The sequence below is a fragment of the Lissotriton vulgaris genome, chromosome 2_1 (assembly GCF_964263255.1).
Source record: "Lissotriton vulgaris chromosome 2_1, aLisVul1.2, whole genome shotgun sequence".
NCBI lineage: Eukaryota > Metazoa > Chordata > Amphibia > Caudata > Salamandridae > Lissotriton > Lissotriton vulgaris.
Genome location: NC_141687.1, coordinates 395,361,847 through 395,386,105, shown reverse-complemented (window position 1 = coordinate 395,386,105; position 24,259 = coordinate 395,361,847). Strand labels below are relative to the sequence as shown.

The following is a 24,259-nucleotide window of genomic DNA, read 5'->3' as shown; positions in this document are numbered from 1 at the left end:
GAATACATTCTGGAATACCTTTAACCCAAAGCACTAGAGTGCCCTACCATGTGGTCCATTTATGAAGGAATATGTGAAGCCTTGCGATCTGATGGAGACATCCAGCCGCAGATTCCTTAACTTGTGAATTCTCCTCAGGCGTCAGACTAGGAATCTGCGGCTAGACTATGTCCCTACCAGATACATTGTTACAGAAGGTAAGTAACTTTTTCTTTAAGCATTCCTTTTATTCACTCATATCAATTGCACTGTTAAGGAACGCATTTTCCTTTCATCGTCAAATGTTTGTATTATTAGAAATTCTTGAAACCAAGAATTGTGTGCAATGAACTTGAGCAAATATATCTGCTTTGTGTCAGTTGTGCAGAAAAAAATATCATGCTTCCAAATGTTTATATTTTGAAAATACAATTTCATAAATCCAGTAATGAATTCTTGTGTTTGTACCTCAGTTCTTTCAAACTGTAACACAGGAGGCATGTTCATTTTCTCTTTGATATTCCTGCGGTCTGGTCTCCTCCACTTTATAAGGATCTAACCCCATTTTCTATATGCACAAAGTTTGGAATGTCACTCTGAGTGACTTAAAAAGTGTGGTATAGTTTTGTTTCTCTAAAAAACGGCCATCTGTAATCCTGCGCTTTTCATATTTTTGATAAAAATTAAAAAAAGAAACATAAGAGACTGCTGTCGTCGAGGCTGTTGCCAGAAAAACAACTAGAATTGGTTCAATCTATGGCTGTTTTATGGCAAAACTCCAAGACGATTTAGAAAAAACAGAAGTAACCTGGGCGGACAAACTCGCAAATCCCGATATTGATATCGATAGAACCCTAGAATTAACGGATTGTCTTCTCTTGTCATCTAGCCTTAAAGCTCAGATGTACAAAACTATCTTTAGTCTCTATTACACCCGGCAAAGCTATTTGCCTGGGGTAAGAGAGAGAACGATCACTGTCCCAGATGCCTCCTTGGCCCAGCAACACTAATCCACATGTTTAGTGAATGCAGAGAGTTAACTATTGTTAAAAGAATGATATCCGATTTCTGGGAAGAGGTGTTTGGTTACAAAGTTCCTGAATCTCCTACATTATATGTGCTTGGATACGATAATTCACTTAATTTAAAATCAAATGAGGAAACACTGTTATTTATTGGAACCGCTGTCTTTAGAATTATATTGGCAGCAAGGTGGAAAGACAACGAGCCTCCAAGCTTTCAAATGTGGCTCGCACGTCTACTTGCGATCTTTAATCTTGAGAATGCTATTTATGCCATTCGAGGACCCAAAGCCGCTAAGCGTGGAGAGGCGATATGGCTGCCTCTTATAAGGTGGAAAAATGGGGTTTAACCATATATTTATTAGAACTGCTTACAGCTATGTTGTCCGTTTACATGTATTTTTTTTTTCCTGTTTTTTTTTCTCTTATTTTTTCTTTTTTCTTCTCATTTGTTTACTTGACAATTTGAATATGTACTCTGTATTATGACTGCTTTTCTTTTCTTTACTGGCTCTGAAAATAAAAATCTTTAAAATAAAAAAAGAGACTGCTGTCTTTAGAGTGACAAATAAAAGGTTTAATTTGTGAGTAATGTGCCATTATATACATGTATTTTTAAAAAAATAGGGAGGGGGCGAGAGAGAGAGATAGTATGAGAGGTGGGTGTTCACTGTTAATGAATTCACTGAAGAATCACACGATGGAGAACTCTGATTACAATTATGTCTTTTACCTTTTCTTTGAAATTGCATTTCATAAAAGATTATTGACTTCATCAATGAATTTTCATTGTTTGTTCATCCTTATTTGCTTTCTTACATAGGGGACTGGAGTTTTACTCGCCGAAGATGATACAGTTTACGAAGGGGAGTTTTCAGATGACTGGACGCTCAATGGAAAGGTTGGACTTTATAATTCTGTCAATCATATTTTCTCTGCCTTACAATTGTTCAGTTCATTAAAGTAAACGCTGTAACCTTGTTTGTATGAATGTGAGCAGCCATTGTTTCTCTTTGTTAACACCACCAAAGAAGCACACATATATAGATACCCTGAGTAATTTAAGCACATTCATAGTTCATTGGAACTGGTGGTTTACGGTCGGGAAAAGCTTTCCTTCTGTGTTATAGGAACTGCTGAACCAGTAATTAAAACGTGTCTCAGAATTGTTTTTCCTTTTGTACACTGTCCAAGTCCCAAATATTTGTGTTTTGATGACATCTATTTTGCCCTCTACGTTAATCAACAAAAGGATGTGATTTTTCTCTTTGAGCAGAATCAGTTCACTCCCTCTCAAACCTCATTTAAGAACCTAATGTATATGCTGATGTGCAATACTGGGTCTGGAATCTCTCACTTGCTAGAGCAGAGAAGTGATTTTTCTTAATTGTTTTACAGAAATAAATTCTCTGATATTTCACCATGGATAGATATTGGAATATAGAAAAGCAATTAAGTGCTTTGAATAAAGCTTCTTAAGCCCTTTAAATAGAATATCTCGCAGCATTGCTATAAATTCTTAGGATACGTATATTTTTGCAGCAGTTTATATTAAACATTTAGGATGTTTTATTAAACATTATGTGGACCCACATCTAAGAGAAAAATACATTCTACTATAATATGTTGTGTGTGCAGGGGGTCAAAGTTTTTGTTTTTAAAGTTACTATATATTTTTAAGTCCTTTGCTTTATAAATACTCTGTGTTTCTTCTGTGCTTGTTTTTCATTCTCAGGGAATGTTGACCATGCCAAATGGAGACTACATTGATGGTCTCTTCAATGGAGAATGGGGATCTGGAATCAAGGTTGCGGCCACCTACTGTAAACCCAGTTTATATGACAGTGAGAATGAGAAACCTGGACCTCTGTAAGTGGCCAAAGAAGGGCTCCGATGTGTATATTTATTATGCCTTGTTTAGAAGCAATTCAGCATTTTTCCCTTCTATTTCAAAGCTTTTCATAAATTGTCACCCTCTAACACAAGAGTGAGCAGACTGTGTTGTTAACAAAGTTTGCTATAGTAACTTGGAAGTTAGGCAGCCACAGATTTTTTTATTGCAAATATGGCCAAGTACTGGAATACAAAGGATAGAAGCAAAGTAAATGACAAATTAGTATAACACCTGCCATTGGTGGACAAACGCAGAAAAGTGAAATAGAGGGATCAAAATATTAAAAAGTAAGAAAAAAGAATAGAGGAAACATAAACCATGATACATTTACCCTACATGTTTGAACCATTGATATGTATTTTTAATGTCTTTAGCTATTATCCATTAAATCTTTTTTAGCCCTCGAGAAACATTGAGCATTCTTTAAGGTACTGACTGATCAATATCCAATTATTTAGTTTCCTTTTTTAGTTAGCCTTTGTTTTTTAGGTTTCGGCTACCGTCCCACTGCGTAAGCAGTGGGCGGAGCCGAAATCTTTTGTTAGTAGTATGGGGGCCTGAACATGCCCCTCTTCTCCATTGGCTGGCCTCGTAAATGCTGGCCAGCCATTGGAGGAGAGGAGCGTCACTGAGTTCAGGGCCCGCCTTGACGCGATTCGGGGGCGTTTCTGGGTCTTTTTTTAAGTCCCGCCCTCTCCTCTTCCCATTGGCTGGAATTTTACCTTCCAGCCAATGGGAAGGGGAGAGGGCGAAAAACACGCCCGAATCTCAAATTGACCTTGTTTCAACAAAGGCTTTGTGGAAAATAAGATTCAGCTTAATATCCGCTGTACTTTATTGTTATTTCAACGGATGACATTTGTCTGTATTTCAGTACTTCTGGGTCGTATAAAAGCAAATCGTAAAGCTGGACACAGTCTGGAGTCGTATGATAGTGAGCAATGTGTAAGGCGACCCCGGATTGGAGCATTGTTGTTAACTCAGCCAATCCTAGTGTGAGGAAAAGAACTCTGAAGTGCTTACTGGCTGTGGATCCGCACGTGCCTCTGCGGTGCGTAAACCGAATCTCACGTAGAAGTCCATCTTCATCAGCATTTGATAAGTGCTACGCCGACTGCTCGGAGCAGGCACGACATAAGGAAACTTGACAAAGTACATGCTGCCCTCCACGCCCGAACCCAGTCAGGAGGTCCTGGCCCAGGGGCCTGCTGCCCGTGCACAGTGCTGGAGCCCCCAGACCCTTCCACCGCGGGCCTATTGTTACGTCACTGGGCTGGACTTGTCTGTCGGGTGACCCCCGGGTTTCTCAGTCACAGAACGAACTGTAAACCACAGCCGGACCAACGAAACGAACTGTGGTCTTGCTCGGCGACTACGATCCTGGCAGAGGGGAGGGAGGGGGGCGGGAATCCCTACAGGGCGCGCTGTGAATACACACATGCCTATCGTTTTATTATTTGTATACACCTGACCCTACATATTGTATTGCATTTGCTCCACTTTAATTGATCAAACATAACACAATACCCACTGCCAAACCCCACTCCTTCTCAATTCTAACCTCCCCCCAAGCCACGTGTCCCCCGCAGGCCACTGCGCCACATGTGCAAGCATGGAGGCACACGTTTTACCACCAAAACGGCAGTTTTCTATTTTCAACCGCGTGCTCTACTATAAAAACCGTTACTGGTTCATATATTACCAAATTCAAGAAGCACGTCCTGCTTAGAGTTAACTTTCACTATGTTGAATCGCCTTTACACTACTCCACATCCTGTTTCCTCGCGCCAACTGAGTTACATTTCTGCATTCTCAAAGAAAGTCCCAAACTACTGCTGGCTTTGCCAATGGATGTTGTTTCACACTTCGACCGCTGAGAAAGAGAGGGAGGAGGGAAGAGGGATCAGGAAGTGGAAGTGGAAGCAGAGGATGGGAGGAGTGGACGGCAGAGGGCGGACGCAGAGAGGAGCAGAGGAGGCGTCACTCGTGATCCATGAGGAAGTGACCCAGCGCGGGGACAGATGCAGTGCTTTCCAGCTGCCAGGATGGTGGCGTCTCCCGGGATCTGCGCCCTCCTGCTCTGGGGACTGGGGTCTGTGGCAGGGAGCTCCGCAGCCTACAACTGACGGTAAGTGAGGGGGCAGAAAGGAGAGGACAGAGCTCAGGAGACCTACACCAGTGCACCGCTCCTGACTGAAACTCACAGAGCGGACGGACTGACGGACACAAGAACACCAGCAGACACCAGTAAAGTGTGGGACAGACGCTGAGGCGTATGGCCACAGAGGCTGTTAAGTGCAATAAACTACAGAACACACCGGCACGGAAGGTTACACACCAGGAGGACACAGGGGATACGCTGGAATCCAGACCACGGAGTAAACGCTAGAATCCATAATCCGGAACATACACCAGAGCACACTATTATATATATATATATATATATACACACCTGAACAGAGAGGTGCAGACTCCGGAAGAAAGTAAGGACAGAGTTTTTTTATTTAGTGCATTTTTATATAGCGTGGACATTACCCAAAGGTGTCAGAGCGCTGTACTATAGGACCAGTTACTTCACACGAGAAACGTGTTACTCAATAGAACGTTTAAAAAAATAAACAGGAGACTAAAAAAGGTAGGATACTCGCAGTGTGTGTGAGGGGGGCTTGCAGTGTGCGGGGGGGCTCGCAGTGTGTGGGGGCGGTGTGTGGGGGGGCTCTGTGGGTGTGTGGGGGGGCTCTGTGTGGGTGTGTGTGGGGGGGCTCTGTGTGGGTGTGTGTGTGGGGGGGGGGCTCTCTGTGGGTGTGTGTGTGTGTGTGTGTGGCATTTGCGAGAGATTAAGCAATTGACATTGTAAATGACAATGCCATTTTTTTATCTGTTTTCAAAACCAACACATAAATAAAACATTTGTCATTTACAATGCCAATAGCTCTAACTTTTGCAAAGGCGAAACCGTTGCATTGTAAATGCTTGTTTCTCAGGTTTCTGATTTAAAAATGTTGTAGTTATTGAAACCTTTGCAGTCTCTTGTTGCATTTCTATGCCAATGCTAGAATGAGTTTAGCAACCTTGACACCATTAAAAGACACCATTAAAAAAAAAACTTTTAGTGGCGGGCACAATAGATAATCTGAAGCGAGAGAAAATTCTGTTTAGAGATACCCCAATATGTACATTAGCAATTTCGCCCAATTTTGTTAAAAAAAATCTCTTTCTATGGCTAAAACAGTTGTCGAGCATTTGTAGGAAATCTACCCTTCCAATGAGATCACCATGATTATCTAGAATTATATTATTCTGCCTTTCCTTGTAGTTAGTCTGAGAGCCTATGTTCTGAAAATAAAAGATTTCAGTCAGATCCCCATGAGACCCTCAAGGTTATCTGGAAATTGGAAAAATATTTAGTGAGTTGAGAAATAAATAAACTTATGTAGGTTCAATAATTTAGTGGTGAGCATCCAGCGTCTCTGAGACCACTAGATTGCCACATATTGGCTTATGGCTGTTGAGTTCATCATCCATGTTACCCATTGACAGTCTGCAACTCAGAGATACCAGTAAGAGTCAGTGAGATCCAAGCCGCTTGAACCTCTGCCATTTATGTTCTTTGTTGGCTGTTTTTTCTACCAATTAATCCAGTAATAGCGGACTGTAGCCTTTTAAAAACCTGTTGTTTACTTATGAAGAAGCCTTGCGCACTGTGAGTTTGCTGCTTACCCTTCAGGAGGCCATAACACTCACTATATTAAAGCCTGATAAACCCCTTGAAAGGTGCAACTCCTGCAGGCCTATTTCCATCAAAATCGTTGGTAACATAATCCTATCAAATTTGATTGGAAGTAGGATAGCTCTGTTATTACCTTAGATAGTGAGACCTGATCAGTTAGGGTTTATACCAGGAGGCTCCAGTGCCCCCAACCTGTGCACAGTTTCTGATAGATACATCTGCCTTGTGGATTCCTCACCTTGTGAATATCCCTTTGCGTCCGCAACATTCGGAAATTCTTTTCGTAGCTTCACGCCGACGTGGACTTGGACGTCACAGAGACACGGCATCGCACGCAACTCCGCTGACGTCACCGACGCCCATAATAGGCCCACGCCGACGTGATGACATCAGTTCCCTTTTTTCCGCGTCGTCGACGCTAACGGTTTCGGGAATCACAGTAGCTTACTATTGACTTTGTTACAATTTCCTTTGTTTTTCTGCTTCTTTGTTTCGTGACGATGTCGATGAAGAAGACTGGCTTCAAGCCCTTCAAGGAATGCGGGAAGATGATGTCCATCACGGACCCGCACGAGGATTGCTTATGGTACTTATGCTCCGATCATGATGATGATGGGTGTTCGTCTTGTCGAAAGATGAACCCGAAGGCCCTGCGGGAAAGAGAAACCAAGCTCCTGGTGGCAAAGTTGAAGGCGGACAAAGGTAGGAAGTCTTCACGATCTCGTTCGAGAAGAGCGAGGTCGAAGTCAAGATCTAGATCTCGAGAGGAGTAGACCTCGAAGTCCTCAACGGAACATGCTTCAAAATCAAGAAGGAAGCATAAGAAGAGGAGACATGAGTTCCGACGTCACTGGGGAAAGGAGTCGGACTCGAGATCGAAGTTGCCAAAGAAGGTTCGATCGAAGGTGATCCCACCGCAGGAAGCTTCAAATCGGGAAGGTGAGGCTTCGCCTTCGGAGTCGCAGGTGCAGTCGCCGACTCCGGTTTCCGGTCCGACTCCGGCGCCGTCCCCGGTCCGAGAGGAAGAAGAAGTTCAGGTGGAAGGAGAATCTGTGCCTGTAGAGGAGCCGGATTCGTTCCCACCTCGAGTCCAGCCTGAGGGTGTTCAGCCACCTTTTCCTGCACCAGGCCAAGACCCATCAGAGTTTTTGAATGCAATGTATGGCGTCTTTACGAGGGCTTGGTACCCCTCTGGAGCACCTTCGGGTCCCATGGGTACACTGGCCTACAATTTGGGGGTGCCACACACCTATGCCCCGGCTCCATTTATGCCGTCCCCAACGCCGCCATGGCAATACACGGCTCCGCCGAAGTCGTCGACGCCGGTCCCGGCGTCGCCCGCTCCAAGTCGACCTCGAGTACAACCTACTGGGCCATCGGATTCGATACAGACGTCGGTTCCGGCTCCATTGGAGTCGATGGTGGATCCAGTGGAGAGGCGTGTTAAGGAGAGGTCCAGGAGGGAGGCACAACGCCTTTTGGAGGAGCAGAGATATGTTGAGTCTCATCCTGATGTGGAGGAAGGTGAACTAGAAGAAGACTGGTTTGAAGGCCTGGCAGATGCAAGGGCCTGGATTTTTCCCCGGAATGGGAGATACCATCAGGTTCAGATGCACCTTCAAAGGACGTCCAGCCTTATCATGTTGTAATGAGGAAGGCTGCTGGTCTTCTTAATTTGACTTTGCCACCAGTTGAATCTAAGTCTAATCTCCTTACTGAGGTCCTACACTCTCCTAGTTCGGTGGTGGAACCGTTGCTTCCGTTTAATGAGGCTTTAACAGAGCCTATTATGGAGGTGTGGAAAAAGCCTCTAACTGCTCCGGCTGTTTCCAAAAGTGTGGCAAGACGATACAGGGTTGTACCAGGAGACCCTACCTTTTTAACATCTCATCCTTCTCCTGGGAGCCTGGTCATTCAGGCAGCATGTTCGAAGAAGTCTTTGAGTGCGATAAGGTGGCCAAAAAGACTTTCTCCTCGGCAAGTATGGAATTGAAGTCCACTAATGCCACTTGTCTCATGGGGAAATATGTGCACGCACTTATGGATTCAATGCGTTCTTTGGCTCCTAATGGAAGTAGGAGTGATTTTGAGTAAGTGTTGTCTGACGCTCAAGCGGTGGCACGCCAAGTAATACAAAGAGGATTGGACACTGCTGATTCTGTGGCTCGCATCATGGGCACTGCGGTTGCCACGAGAAGGGCAGCTTGGCTAAAAACATCAGACTTTTCTGCAGATGTTCAAGCAGCTTTATTGGATCTACCATTTGATGGTGTTGGTCTCTTTGGTAAAAAGGCTGATACTGCCTTAAAGAAGTTTAAGGACAGTAGAGCTACTGCCAAATCATTAGGTCTCCTGATCAGAGGTTCTTCGGCCAGGAGATTCAGAGGTTTTGGATGCTCTTCCTTTCGCAATTTTCGACAAGGTCAGCAGCAGCAACAACAACAGCAGCAGCAGAATACCTTGTACAGATCTTACAGGGGAAAGCAAAGAGCTTGTCCTCGTGGACGTCAGGCCTCTTCCTCCTCCGCCTCCTCCAACCCCCCAGCCACAGAAAAGCAGCCCTAGATCCGCCATTCAGGATCATGCGGGTCCGGTGGGGGAGGGGGTTGGCTTACCCATTTTCTACGGGATTGGGAATCGGTTACATCAGATCTTTGGGTTCTCAAAATCGTAGAAAATGGGTATGCCCTTCCCTTTCGGGAATTCCCTCCCAATTACCCTCCTTGCCAAGGTTTCTGCACAAAGGAACATCTGTTGCTTCTACAGGAGGAAGTGCAGACTCTATTAAGAAAGGGTGCGATAGAGGTGGTTCCGGAGCAGGAAAGGGGTCAGGGATGCTACTCCCGGTATTTCCTGATTCCCAAGAAGGATGACAGACTTCGTCCAATCCTGGATCTCAGGATCTTGAATCTCTATCTGAAACAAGAGAAATTCAAGATGCTCACCCTTGCGCAGGTTCTTCAAGCGCTGCTGGAAGAAGACTGGATGATGTCGCTCGACTTGCAGGATGCGTATTTTCACATCCCAATCCTGAAGTCGCACAAGAAGTATCTCCGTTTTACGGTGGGGGCGCAACACTATCAGTTTGCGGTCCTTCCTTTTGGAATTACTACTGCGCCTCGAGTATTCACCAAGGTGATGGCGGTGGTGGCAGCACATCTCAGAAGGTCGGGGATTCCAGTATTTCCCTATTTGGACGACTGGCTGATCAAAGCAGAGTCGTCAGAGAGAGTGCTCCAACATCTGCAAGAGACAACCCAGTTGTTGTACAGGTTGGGTTTTTCGATAAATGTACCCAAGTCTCACCTGGTGCTCTCCCAGCGCATCCTATTCATAGGTGCTGTACTGGACACAACTGTATGTCGTGCATTCCCTCCACCACAAAGGATTCGCGACATCCAGGAAATGATTCCTTTATTTTACAATGGAGCGGTCATTCCAGTCCTGAAGGTCCTTCGCCTGCTCGGTCTGATGGCTTCATGCATTCTGTTGGTCAACCATGCACGCTGGCACATGAGGGCACTCCAGTGGTGCCTGCGCAGACAGTAGTATCAGCACAACGGAGATCTCAGGGAGTCAGTAAGGATCTCCAGAGAAGCTGCAGCGGATCTGACTTGGTGGGGCGTGGAAGGCAACCTGTCTCTGGGGAAGCCTTTTCAACTGCCTCCTCCGGTGGCAACAGTAATAACGGATGCATCCACTCTAGGGTGGGGTGCTCATCTGGGGGACCTGGAGGTCAAAGGTATTTGGTCTCCAGAGGAAAGGTTGCTTCATATCAACCTTCTGGAATTGCGGGCGATACATTTGGAGCTCAAGGCCTTCCTCCCTTCCCTTCGTGGTCGGTCAGTCCAAGTCCCGACGGACAACACGACCGCGATGTGATACATCAACACGCAGGGAGGAGTGGGGTCGCAGTTTCTCAGCAGGGAGGCTCTGCGGCTCTGGTCCTGGGTTCAGGACCATCAGATTTGTCTGATGGCAAATCATCTGGTCGGAGTTCTGAACGTTCGTGCGGACACTCTGTTGGCAGTGGAGGCTCCATCCAGAGGTAGTTCACGACATCTTTCAGATGTGGGGAACTCCTCGGGTGGACCTATTCGCCACTCACGAGAATGCTCACTGCCCATCTTTTTGCAGTCTCCAGTATCCGATGCAAGGAGCCTTGGGGGATGCGTTTCAGTTGAGTTGGGGAAAACAACTCCTTTACGCGTTTCCTCCCATACCCTTGAGTCCTCAGGTTCTGAGGAAGATTTGCCAAGACCGGGCCCAAGTCATATTGGTCGCCCCGGATTGGCTGAGAAGGGTGTGGTACACAGATCTTCTCCACCTCTCCTCTCACCCGCCGCTCCGTCTCCCTCTAAGGGCAGACCTCCTCTCTCAGATGGAGGGGCAGGTTCCACACCCCCACCTCCAGACATTACACCTTCATGCCTGGAGATTGAACGGGGCAACCAGAATTCCTTTTCTCTCCCACACGATGTGGTGGATGTCATATTATCGGCTAGGCGTGACTCCACTAAAACCATTTATTCTTACAGATGGTCTAAATTTGCCACTTGGTGTGGAGAGAAATCTGTAGACCCTTTGAAAGCCCATTTATCTGATATTCTCCAGTTTGCTCTCTCTTTGGCGCAGCAAGGGCTGGTTGTTGCCACAGTCAAGGGTTATCTCTCGGCCTTGTCGGCATTTATATGTTTGCCGGACCAGCTGTCTCTTTCCAAATCTCCTGTAGTTTTAAGATTTTTGAAGGGTCTCACTAATAAATTCCCTCCAACTCCCTGTATTGTGCCTCAATGGGACTTAAATCTTGTCTTAACATACTTGATGGTTGCTCCCTTTGAGCCCTTACACAAGTGTCCTATTAGGCTTTTGACTTTTAAGACAGTTTTCCTTGTTGCAGTTACCTCGGCAAGGAGGGTGAGTGAGCTTCAAGCTCTTAGTTCCAAGCCCCCATTCCTGACCATTCATGCTGAACGAATGGCTCTTAGGACCAGGGCTGCTTTTCTCCCTAAGGTGGTGACTCCCTTCCACCTAGGACAATCCATTACCCTCCCTACCTTTTATCCTCCACCACACACTTCCAAGGAGGAGGAGAGGTTACACCATCTGGACCCTAGGAGAGCGGTGAGCTTTTACCTGGACAGAACTAAAGAATGTCGTGTGGATGACCAGCTCTACATTGGGTTCGCTGGCTGCAAAAAAGGAAGAGCGGTTCATAAAAGAACTCTTTCAAGATGGATCATCCTCTGTATAAAGATCTGCTACTCTTTGGCCGGTAAGGAGCCTCCAGAGGGTATAAGGGCTCATTCTACAAGAGCTAAGTCATTAACCTCTGCCTTGTCTAGAGGTGTTCCTGTAGAGGACATTTGTAGGGCCGCAACTTGGTCCTCCCTCCACACTTTCGCGAAGCATTACTGCTTGGATACCAAAGTGAGGAGGGACGGCCACTTTGCGCTCTCTGTCCTCCAGGACTTTCTGGTATAGGAGAGTGGACACCCTCCTCCGGGAGTGGGGACTGCTGTGGGACTCTATTCACAAGGTGAGGAATCCCCAAGGCAGATGTATCTATCAGAAGAACAAGTTACTTACCTTTGGTAACGCTTTTTCTGGTAGATACAGTGTCTGCCTGTGGATTCCTCACTGACTCACCCGCCTCCCCATTTGTTCTATACCAGAGTAATTGTATTGTATTTGTTTATGGTCTAAGAAAATGTGTATTTCAGATGTTTTCTTACATTTGCTTCACACTGTGTGTGTCATCTTGACTATTGTGCACTGTGTATACTATGTATATATATATATATACTGTCATTGGTCCGTCCGTGTGCCTCGAAGGCATGGAAAAAAGGGCGGAACTGATGTCATCACGCCGGCGTAGGCCTATTATGGGCGTCGGCGACGTCAGCGAAGTCGCGTGCGATGCCGTGTCTCTATGACGTACAAGTCCACGTCGGCGCGAAGCTACGAAAAGAATTTCCAAATGTTGCTAACGCAAGGGGATATTCACAAGGTGAGGAATCCACAGGCAGATACTGTATCTACCAGAAAAAGCATTACCGAAGGTAAGTAACTTGTTTGTTTTGGCTTCTGTAATGCCTAGACCCTAAGTAGGAAGCAGTCGCCATTTTTCTAGACGCTATGAAAGCGTTTGACTCTCTTGAATGGAAATATTTTTTCATTGTATTAGAAGTATTGGCGTTAGCGGCCAGTTCATGAAATGGAGTACGCTGTTATTTGAGCAGCCAACCTCTATGCCAATGGGACAATGGCCCCTCTGCTTACTGTTGGCATGGGTAGTAGACAGGGCTGTGCTTTATCTCCTATATTATTTGTAATATCTAGGGAAACCCCTGGCAACCAAATTGTGACATCACCAGCCAAGCAGGGGCTTAGATTACACTACTTGGAAACTGATATCAACGTACACGGATGACATCACCCTGTACTTTAAAGACCCTGCAATCAATATCCCGTACTAAGGGAATTTATTAAATTCAACTGCCTCATGGAGATAATTATACAACTGGGACAAGTTTGTCATGTTCACCCTTGCCCATGCTACGAGTAAATTCACTCCTAAATTACTATCGGTAGGGGCCGATGTAATTATCAAGTAGTTGGGCATATGGATTAGCAAAAACATGGAAAATATATGGCGTGAAAAATATGGGGAAACACTTGCGTGGCTAGAAGAGTGAGTGGTCTAGATTGCCATTGTGAATGGCTGGTAGAATCGCAATTGCCAAGATGGTGGTTCTCCCCAAGTTCAATATTCCTGTTCCACTCCATAGGCACTTCCTCAGTCGCATTCATTCAAACCTCATTTGCTTAACATGGGCAGATAACCAACCCAGAGTTGTGTGGGAAGTGCTCTCACTGCAATTTGAGATAGGCGGGTTCTGAGCACCAAAATTGAAATTGTACTAATACTATGCTCAGGCACTATTTTGCCCACTTCTGGCATTACTCTACACTAGTGATTCTTAACCTTTTGGCTTCCATGGACCCACACTTCCATCATTACTCTGACCCAGGTACCCCCACTGAATCATTATTGGAATTTAGGGACCTCTACCAAGTCATTATTGGAAGTGATCTCGGCTAAGCATTTTTGATGATTTCAATTGCAAAACAATACAGAAACAAGCATTCATCAAAAAGAATAACAAATGATGAAATAGTTTATTTAATTCCAAAACAAGTGAACCATAATCTAAATTTTAATTTATTGTGAAGGTTGGAGCTTTTCTAAATTCAATTGACACCAATCATCATCCATACTATGTTCAGTTTGATGCATTTGTACTTCTCCCACAAATCAAATTGAGGATACTAACTTAATTTTTAACCTCCAATTTCAATTTTTTTCACATATCCAGAACTTTTTTAATGTTTTAATTTTACTTCTTTATTTATATGCACTTTATTAGTCTGTTAATATCTAATCTTCTAAGCTGTCACAAACTCCTTAGAAGGGTTTACGCGCCCTCGTGGGCTCCCGGACTGCAGGTTAAGAACCACTTCTCTACACCTTTCCAACCATACACAGTCTGGTCTAGTCTAGTCTCCAAGATTTATAAAGCACATGTCTTCCTAACAGGGCTTCCCGGTGCTAAGCAGACACCAAGAGAAAAGATTTTACATTTTTCAAACAAGATTTTTTTTTTGCAATATTCTGAAAGAAAGATCGGATTCTGAATTCCTTATCTGTAAAGGAAGGACATTCCACAGGTTAGGAACAATGAGGACAAAGGAGCGGCCCCCTGCTCTGGCTTTTTTTAATCTAAGAATAACAAGACGTTTGCTTGGTGAAAGATCACAAATGTCTTGAAGGCTGATGAAGTGTCAACAGGTATTGAATCAGAGTGGATCCTTTGTTGTGTATTGCTTTGTGTGCCAAGCAAAGCACTTTTTAGTGTATCCTCTTTTGCACCGGGAGCCAGTGCTGAAAAGTTCTGGTGGCTGTTATTGGCTGAAACTTAGGGAAATTCTGCAGTGTGCGTTCTGCTGCATTTTGTATAATTTCAAGCTTTTTAATAACCGATTTGGGGCTGCCATACCAGAGTGAAGAAGGCCAGAACAATTGGCCCCTACTTTCTTCAGGTGGGGTTGCCATGGTGAGTCCCTTGTCGATCCAGACCCCAACACATTTCATCTATTTCTTTGGGGTCGGTTTACTGCCCATGTGTATCGGCCAGTTCAGGTCTAACCACAGCGCTAGATGTTTTCCTGCTACCAGCACCTCAGTTTTACCTCCATTTAGTTTGAGGCTGCTGGCAGCCATCCAGTTCACTATGTGTAAACTATTTAGGAAATGGATGACAGAGTGGACCTAAACAAAAATAGACACACTATATGACCAGAAAGAAGAAACAAAGTTATTTCAAAAATATATATTTTTATTATTTTTATATTTTATAAAGAAGAAAAAATGACATACAGTTTTTAGTCTTAATAAGGATACTTCTATAATCTCGTATGCAGCGTATATATGATAAAACCGATACTTCTGTAACTGTTTAAGAGGCTAATCATACACACATATCCATTCACACATGGTCTAGGTTTATTTAACATATATCAGAACATGATATTGTCGATATAGAACCTGAATGTGTGTGCCAACAATAGATGACCTTTAACAACAGAACACATTAAATTAATCATAAGTGAAATAAACAGACATAGTCATGGCTATCATAATTCCTGTCCATCCAGTCCACTGCATGAGTCAGACACTTGTCCAAGAGTACGGAGGTAGTGTCCCTCTGATGCGAAAAACTAATTTTTTGGGTATCGTCCACATAAAATATAGTAGCAAAGTCATATTTTTTGATAATGTCAGCCAAGGGACCTGCATAAATGGTAAAAAGTGTCGGGCTGAGATAAGAACCTTGTTGTACCCCTCCATCCCAGGAGAAGATATTAGATGGTTTGTCCTCGTCAATAACTTTAAAGGTTCATTTTTGAAGAAAGGCCGCTAACCACTTTAGCTCTGTTTCAGAGATTCCTGCTTGTGCCATTCTCTTCATAAGTGTAAGATGAGAAACCATTTCAAAAGCTGCACTCCAATCAAGGAGAATGAGGGCCACAGATCTCCATTATCTAGGATAGCTCTTAGGTCTTCAGTGGCAGCTAGGAGTGCAGTCTCAGTACAGTTTACTTCTCTGAATCCGTTTTTCCAGGACTTTGTTTGGGCCCGGCAGTAGGGAAATTGAGTGGTAATTTTCATTTAACAGGGTATTAGCCTGTGCCTTTCTTAAAAGTGGATTTACTATATAGCATGTTTCCTAACTGCAGGTATGGTACCCAACAAGAGGAAAATAAAATATATCAGTAAGGGTGTGAGCCATTAATTCACCTCCATTTAATAAAATATCTGGGGCAGCCGAATCAATAGGCGATCCTGATCTGAGGGAAGGGAAAATCTCTGCAGTTTCTTCAACCTTAGCTGTAGAAACTGACAATGTGGAACCATACCCTCTCGATACTGCTATATGTTCACCTAGATTAGCCTCAGATCGAAGGTTGACTCTGTGGGATGCACTATTTGGGCTTTGAATTGTCTCAAACATCATGCAAAACTAGATTGTCTGCTCGCAATCAAGATTTCTACTATACAAAACCCAGCACGGGGAGTTTGCTGACAAATGAAGCGTCTGTGGCTGATCAAACTGGGGAAATTCTATTCAGAAGGTACTTTTATCACAATACAAACCATTAGAGAAGGTTCCATTGCAGACTGTGGGCTACTTGTAAAACAGTACATTAAACAGTACCTGATGCGCCTCCAACATTTGATGCGCTCGAGACACTGCTGGGATCACAGTTCTCAGAGAAGCTCATTACTTGGTTATACACACCATAAAGCCCCTGAACATGAAAAAGGCAAACGCTATGTGGTAATCTGATTTGGTAATCTGATCTGGACCTTGGGCTTATGAAAGAAAAGTGGCTGCACTGTTGTACCCAGACTAGTGCCCTCTCACCGAGTTACAGATTACTATTAATAAATATTAAATTCCTGAAGAGGATCTATTGTATGTATGTTTTGCTATGTAGCACAGATCTTGTAGATCACACTCACCATGGGCATTGCAGAATCTTAGACGCTGACTTTTTACAGATTTCATGGGAATGCCAACTAGTGGTCTCTTTCTGGACCTCGGTGTTTGATACACTAGATCAAATCCTAGATTTCCAAGTACAGAGAACTTGGTTGGTGCACTACTAGGTTATGTTAAGGATTTCCCAGCTGGGGTTAGATGACTAACGGCTCTCTTGCTCATACAAGCTAAGCAACGGGGTAGCTTTACATTGGGGCTGTAGGTCCTCTCCCCAGGAAAACTGTCTTATACAAGGTATTGTTTACTGTCAGGAACAGCTCACATATTATTGGGTACATATGCGTCCCAAGGTACAACCTAAGGACATCTTGTGACCATTTGCTGCCTATTTAGTTCTGAAGGAGCCGGAGGAACCCTTGAACCCACGGAAAACAATGCAAGAGAAGACGGCCTGTTGATGCTGGAATGTTGAACTGGACCCCCCTAACAATTACCTGCTGGAATATGCATCCTTGCTTATGAAGCTATGAATGGTATTGTCAGCTACCATGATCTAGGGGCTGCATTCACTTGGATACCTCAGCAACAATATAATGCAAGATGGGGAGACGCTCCCCTTTAAACCTTAACTGTGCTACTTATTGAATTGACCGGCCATAATGTAGTCTGCTGTGCTTAAGATTGCATTGCATTGTGTTAACCAAAGTACTGCAGTTATTTCATATGCAATTTATTGTTAAAAACTTCTCAAATCTTTGCAAAAGTTATAAAAAAAAATATTTTATTCCAAATCATTTATTGGCCTTTTGCATGTAATATTGGTGAAATTGCAGTACTGCAGTGTACCCATGTAACCACAGATTTCCTCACCTTATGAATATTCCCAAGGCATCAGCCAAGATCCACTAACTTCAAAGGAGTTCTCTTACATGCCAATAGCTGGCTTTGAGCAGCGCCTCCCCAATGACATTACACTCCGGAAGCGATGAGTGGAGCCACATTTGAGTGCCACCCATGCACAACAGGATTGAAGCCAAGTAGCAACTGTTGCAAACAGATGTCTGTGACAGACCTCCTTGAACGATGACTGTTGTGCCTGGGATCGGAGCACAGCTCCAGTAACAGATGAATCCTTGGCCATCTGGGACTGCAAGTCGATACTTTACATCACCAAACACCAAAAGACTCCACAACGTGATTAGTCGAAGTAGAAAGACAAGTTCTACTCCTGCTCCCAAAGTCAATCGCGAAGCACATCTTCGTTGCAGTGGAAGTTATTGGATAAGTCTAAGAGGAAACATAAAAAGTCCGAGCTGGACTCAGCCACTTCCCACGATGTTAAACTCCAGAGAAACCACAAAGATGTGAACGTGCCTCCTATTCTTGCTCCTGGTCCCCATTAGAGCCGTTTCCAAATGTACTGCTAGTGCATTTCAAACTTCTAGGTCTGTTGGTGCCACCAAAAGAGGTCAAGCCCTTTGGTAAGGCCATGCTCTGCATCTTATACACTTTATCAATTGTCTCAGGTGCATGTTTGGGCCCCATGGATCCACAAGGGCCTTCCATTGGATTTCTGCCAGCGGAATCACCCTCTTCACCACCTGTGCCTGCTGAATCCACTTCGGGTTCTGCACCAGCTCCGGTGTCCTCCTCAGTCCCGGCTTCATCCCCCCTGCCGGTTCCTTTAACATCCACACCAGAACCAACACGTGAGGAGGAGGCTCAGCCCATCTTGCTCTCTATTTCCGATCTGAACTTGTCCCGAACTAGACTGAGGCTGCATCCTGAGCCTTCTGGGGCTTCCGCATTGGGCAATCCCTTTGATTAAAATACCTGAGCCATACCTCATTGCAGAGCTTAGGTGTTGCAAAACAATTTAGGCATGGACTCCAACAATGACCGTTTTGAAGAAGGGGGTCGCTTTATCCTCCAATGTACTGAGGACAATTGGTATGAGAACTTACAGGATGGCAGTAGCTTAGACACTTCACCAGGCACTGGCGCGGTCCCCCCTGCAGACCTACACAGAAGAAAGCACATCTTTCGCTGTCGTGTTGTGGTGGGCAGCATAAGTACTTGATTTTCAACTACCTAACATGAAAGTGAAGACTAATATCCTCACAGAGGTTCTCCAACTTTGCCAGGTGCCTATAGAACCTCCTAACCTTCAACGAGTCCCAGACAGGCACTCTTGGGTGCTTGGGCGAGCCTGTGCTGTGGACTTCAAGTTGAACTGGCAATTCGCTATTCGTCATAGTCCAGCACAATTCTACCACAGTCCCCAGGGTCTTTAGACAGCTTAAGTACGAACAAGATAGATGCCTCCAACATTGAGTCTGTCAGGGTACCCGAGTCGAGAATTGAGTGAAAAAGTTGTTAGTAGTGGCGCTAACTCCTGACAGAAGTTTTTGTAAAATTGGGAGGTGAATAAATCCGGCCCTGTCACTTTTGAGGGTTTGAAGCGATCGATAGCCGCAATTACCTCCTCTATTTGTATTGGTTGGTCTAACTGGGACGCGAGTGCCGGCCGCAAACATGTCAGAGGAGCCCAGTGGAAATATGTCATCGGGCCGCCTTTGGGACTGTCCGAGGCAGAGTACAGTGAACTATAAAAAGCTTTGAATGTTGCTGCAATATCCCCGTTTGTGTGGACCGCCGCGCACTAAATTGTGTGAATTAACCTCACGGAGCCGGGGAGGAATTTGTTGCTGAGTCTATGGGCTAACTTGCGCCCACAGTAGTTGCTGCTCAAATAAAATGAATACTTGAGGCACAAAAGTGCATACTCTGCCCTATCGAGTTCAAGGCATTTTAGCAGAAGCCTTTTTTCTCCTGTTCTCGCTAAACTCTGGTGGTAGCGTCCAAGTGTTTATGGATCGTCTCAAGCTCTGAGACTGCCTGTTGTAGTTGCTGGCGTTTCTCCGGGCGGAACTGATTTTTGGATGTGAGATGGCAATAAATTTGCCCTTCACAACAAGGTTTAAAGCCTTCCATACCAACGAAAAGGGGGCCTACTGGTGTCATTGTTGTGGAGGTAGTCCACTAGTACCCTTTGTCATATTTTGGAGCTCTGCACTCTCAACGCTTTTCTGGGGAAGGACAAATTCAAGATGCTCACGCCAACCATGGTCCTGCCTGCCCTATACCCTGGTGGCATTGGGCCTGCACTATGTCTTTTTCCATATCCCTGTCCTGCAGGCCCTACTGGTGGTTCACAACGGACAAGAAGCATTATCAGTTTGCAGTGCTCCATTTTGTCCTCTCCAGTGCATCTTTTGTATTCACAAAACTGATGGTGGTGGTTGCAACACCCTTCGGAGGTTGGGTTTATCTGTCTTCCCCTATCTACAGGCTGTTGAAGGCAAGCTCACCCCTGGCAGTCAAGTACCTCCTCATACGAGTGGTATTCACTATAAAAGTGCTGAAATCAAACCTGGCTCTTTCGCTGATGCTCCCTTTAGTCATAGCCATTCTTGATACACTCTCTTCCCTGTAGGGACTTAGTACGCTACGGTTTCATGCATTTCACTCGGTGTAGATAGTCTGGTACATTCAGGCTTTGATCCCGTTGTTTCAGCCTCTGTCCTAGATTCCAATGTGGATGACTCTGAAACTGCTTGGATTGTTGGCCTCCTTCTTGGTGAAACAAGTCAAATGGTTCTCCATCTGTAGTGGGTCCTAAATACCCGGTACACACAGCACCAGAAGAATCTGTTGGATTCTATCCATATTTCAGAGTATACTGCAGAAGACCTGCTATGATGTTTTCTGCACCGTGATTGGGTCAGTGGCAAACCCCTATCCGTTCCCCACCCAGATTTGACTGAGGAGATAGATGCGCTGGTTGCAGTCGCCATCTGAGAGAGATAGGGATCAAAGACTTCTGGTCTCCAACAGAAGTTCCAAACCATTTCAATATGTAAGAGTTGATGGCGATTCACTTTGCGTTGAAGGTCTTCCTGCCTCCCATCAGTGGAAGGCTGTTGCAAGTGCTCATGGACAACACTACCACCATAGGGTACTGCAACAATAATGCCTGGGTGGGGTTTAAGGTACTGTGGCAGAAGGCTCTATGCCTCTGCAATTGTCTGAGGAATCAGGAAATGTCTTCATGGTGAATCCCACCTGGTGGGATTTCTGAACACCAGAGGGGATTAACTCCACTGCCAACACTTAGTGGACCATGAATGGCAGTTACACTCATAGGTGGCGCACGGCGTCTTCCATCGATGGGGTGAACCCTGGCTCAATCTTTTTGCCATCTCAGGAACGAGTAATGTCAGCACTTTTGCTCACTGGAATTCCCAAGAAGGCTCTCCTTTGGACACTCATTCCACCTAGCATGGAGCTCGGGGCTCCTGTATTGCCTTCCCTGTCAGAAGTTCTGAAAAAATCAGGAGGGACCAGGCATGAGTCATTCCAGTGGCACTGGATTGGGCCAGGAGAGTGTTGTACTAGAACTACTAGGCATGATCATCTGTTCTTCGATCAAGTGGATGCTTTGGGAGTGTCTTCTGTTGCAGCATCAGGACAGGAAGCTGTACCTGGGCCAGCCCAATTTGCATCTCCATGCTTGGACATTGAGCAGCGGAAATTGATCTAGTTTGGCCTTTGTCCGGAGGTTGTTGATGTCATCTTGGCAGCAAGGCACCCATCTACAAAATTAGTATACACCAGTCATTGGGACAAATGTGTGGCTTGGTGGTGTCGTACCTGCTAAACTGATCTACTGCAAGCCAAGTTGTCCGATGTTTGTTTTGTGTATGGACCAGCAAGGATTTGTTTTGGGCAATATAAAAATGTTTGTTATTTCCTTGGCTTTTGTGCAGTTGCACAATCAACCTTCTTTATTTAAATCACCTATTGTGATGACATTTTTGAAAGGTTTGCAACATTTATTTCCATTAAAACCCTATATGATGCTACTGTGGTTTCCATTAAAACCCTTTGGAATGCTACAGTGGAGCTTGAATTTACTTCCCAATGTTTTGATGTGAACCTCTGTTGAGCTGTTGCACAGTTGTCAATTGAGACTTTTGACTCTAAAAATCGCCATAACATCAGCGAAGTGTGTGAGTGAGCTGCAGGCTCTTTCTATCAAACTGTTGGTGTTGAGCACTCAAGCTTTCTTTCTACTGAAAGAGGGCACTCCATGTCATGACAAGCAGGCTGTCACTCTTTAGGCATTCTTTGCTCCACTTCATCTCTCTTAGGAGAAAGAGAGATGCCATATTTTATATAGATCACACCAAGGAACATTGGGTAGACAGACAGCTCTTTTTGGGGCAAAGAAGTGCAAACGTAAAGCATCTCCCAATGGATTTTCTCTCCATGAAGATCTGCTACACGCTGGCTAAAAAGCGGCATTGAGAAAGCCTGCAGGCTCATTTTACCAGACCTAAGGCTGCTACAGATGTACCGGCATGTATAGTGCCTGTCCTGGATATCTGTAAAGGCGGCAGCACGAGCGTTGGCTCATACATTCATGGAGCACTACTACCTCGACGGCCATGGCCATTGATAGGGGCAATTTTGCCTGCTTTGTCCTGGGAGATGTTTTGGGATGAGCCTGTTCACAGACCCACCACCTGGAAAGGTACCACTATTGTATCTCTTCATAAAGTTAGGAATTCACAATTAATAATATCCACTAGAAGAGCAAGTTACTTATCTTCGGAAACATTGTTTATGGTGGGTACGCTGTCTAACCTCCGAATCCTCACAGACCCACCACCATCATCCCTCTTCTGTGAACTGGACTCTTTTTGTTATTTGTTATGGTATTTGGATTTTGAATGCGCACGGCTACTGACGAGTGTCCCAGCGCAATGTCTAAAGGGGAGCGAGGAGACCAGCAGACAAAAAGGAACGTTTTCTGGTTTTGCTTGACTACTGTTGGGTCTTCGATATTGTGTAATGCCATGGGAAGTGTGTTCCATGCAGCCCAGGCCTTTGGTGCCAGTGAGCTGCCACCAAGCCTCTGATACTTAAAACGAGGGACCAGTGCGAGGAGATGGGATGCCGATCGCAACTGTCTCGATGGCACATAGAAGGCGAACCGCTTTTGAAGATAAGAAGGTCCAAAGCCATACAGAACGAGATGGGCTAGGACAAGCGATTTAAACTTCACCCGTTCAGCTATGGGAAGCTAGTGAAGGGAACGCAGATGATGACGCACGCTATGTCTGGCGGAGATGCCCAGAAGAATTCTAGCTACCGTATTCTGGACGACCTGGAGCTTTTTTATCAAGTAGCCAGGAATGCCAATATAAAGTGCATTTTTTGACTGGAGGAGTTAGGTCCTTGAACGGGCCCGGGGGTAGGCTGGACCCTTATAAATATCAAAACACAAAAACAGTGCCCACACCCTCCTTATTACCTATGACTCTATTCTTTAATTTGAGACCAAACGATACTTCCTTACATATGGTCAGGTACTTTTATTTACACCAATCATTTTATCTTTTTTAGCAAAATTTCATGTAGATTTTTAGGCAAAAAAATTATACATATTTACAAAACACTTAAATCACTCTTTACACATATATATATATATATATATATATATATATATATATATATATATATATATATATATATATATATATATATATATATATATATATATCCAAACAAAGTTTTGCCTGTTGAGAGAGGACGCCAAGCAGTCGGGTTAAAATCTTGCTCCTTTATTTCAACGAAGGCAAACACTGGGAACAGCCACCGCTGCAACTATCATGCTTTCTCCCATTCTCCGACGCGTTTCGTGCTGTGGTTGCACTTAATCATGGACTGCTGGGGGTGTGGATGTTCGAAACCAGCTTGTTTCGAACATCCACACCGAGAGGGACCCAGCTGCGGTTCACCAGCTGCGGTTCACCGCAGTCCTGTTGAGGTGTCACATGGCATCTCATTTAAAGGTCAGAAGGGTGCGTTTCATCGAAGCAAGTTGGCAACACAGAGTCCAGCATACAGCGAGCAGACCCACTAGGGATTCTACAGTTTAGTGGGTGTTTGGAACTTTGCAATTTACCTAAGAAATACTCCATGCACTACAGGTACCATCAGGCCAAACGGCGACCACGCCCAGTGGGGCGGAGACTTATTGCTTACCTGCAGTGAACGGAAACAAGCTGGTTTCTAACATCCACACCCCCAGCAGTCCATGATTAAGTGCAACCACAGCACGAAACGCGTCGGAGAATGGGAGAAAGCATGATAGTTGCAGCGGTGGCTGTTCCCAGTGTTTGCCTTCGTTGAAATAAAGGAGCAAGATTTTAACCCGACTGTTTGGCGTCCTCTCTCAACAGGCAAAACTTTGTTTGGATTTGTGGCGGCCCCGCCTGAGCCGCGAGAGGGACCCAGCTGCGGTTCACCGCAGTCCTGTTGAGGTGTCACATGGCATCTCATTTAAAGGTCAGAAGGGTGCGTTTCATCGAAGCAAGTTGGCAACACAGAGTCCAGCATACAGCGAGCAGACCCACTAGGGATTCTACAGTTTAGTGGGTGTTTGGAACTTTGCAATTTACCTAAGAAATACTCCATGCACTACAGGTACCATCAGGCC

The 24,259-nt window shown here is 44.9% G+C and overlaps 1 protein-coding gene across 1 annotated transcript in view; it reads left to right on the top strand.

Moving 5' to 3' along the window:
• Window positions 1–24,259, top strand: part of ALS2 (alsin Rho guanine nucleotide exchange factor ALS2) — a 1,343,724-nt gene that overhangs the window by 805,708 nt on the left and 513,757 nt on the right. The window contains exons 23-24 of the mRNA XM_086955258.1: window positions 1,825–1,902; window positions 2,737–2,870. Of these exons, the coding sequence (XP_086811384.1) occupies window positions 1,825–1,902; window positions 2,737–2,870 (212 nt within the window). The remainder of the gene's footprint in view (window positions 1–1,824; window positions 1,903–2,736; window positions 2,871–24,259) is intronic.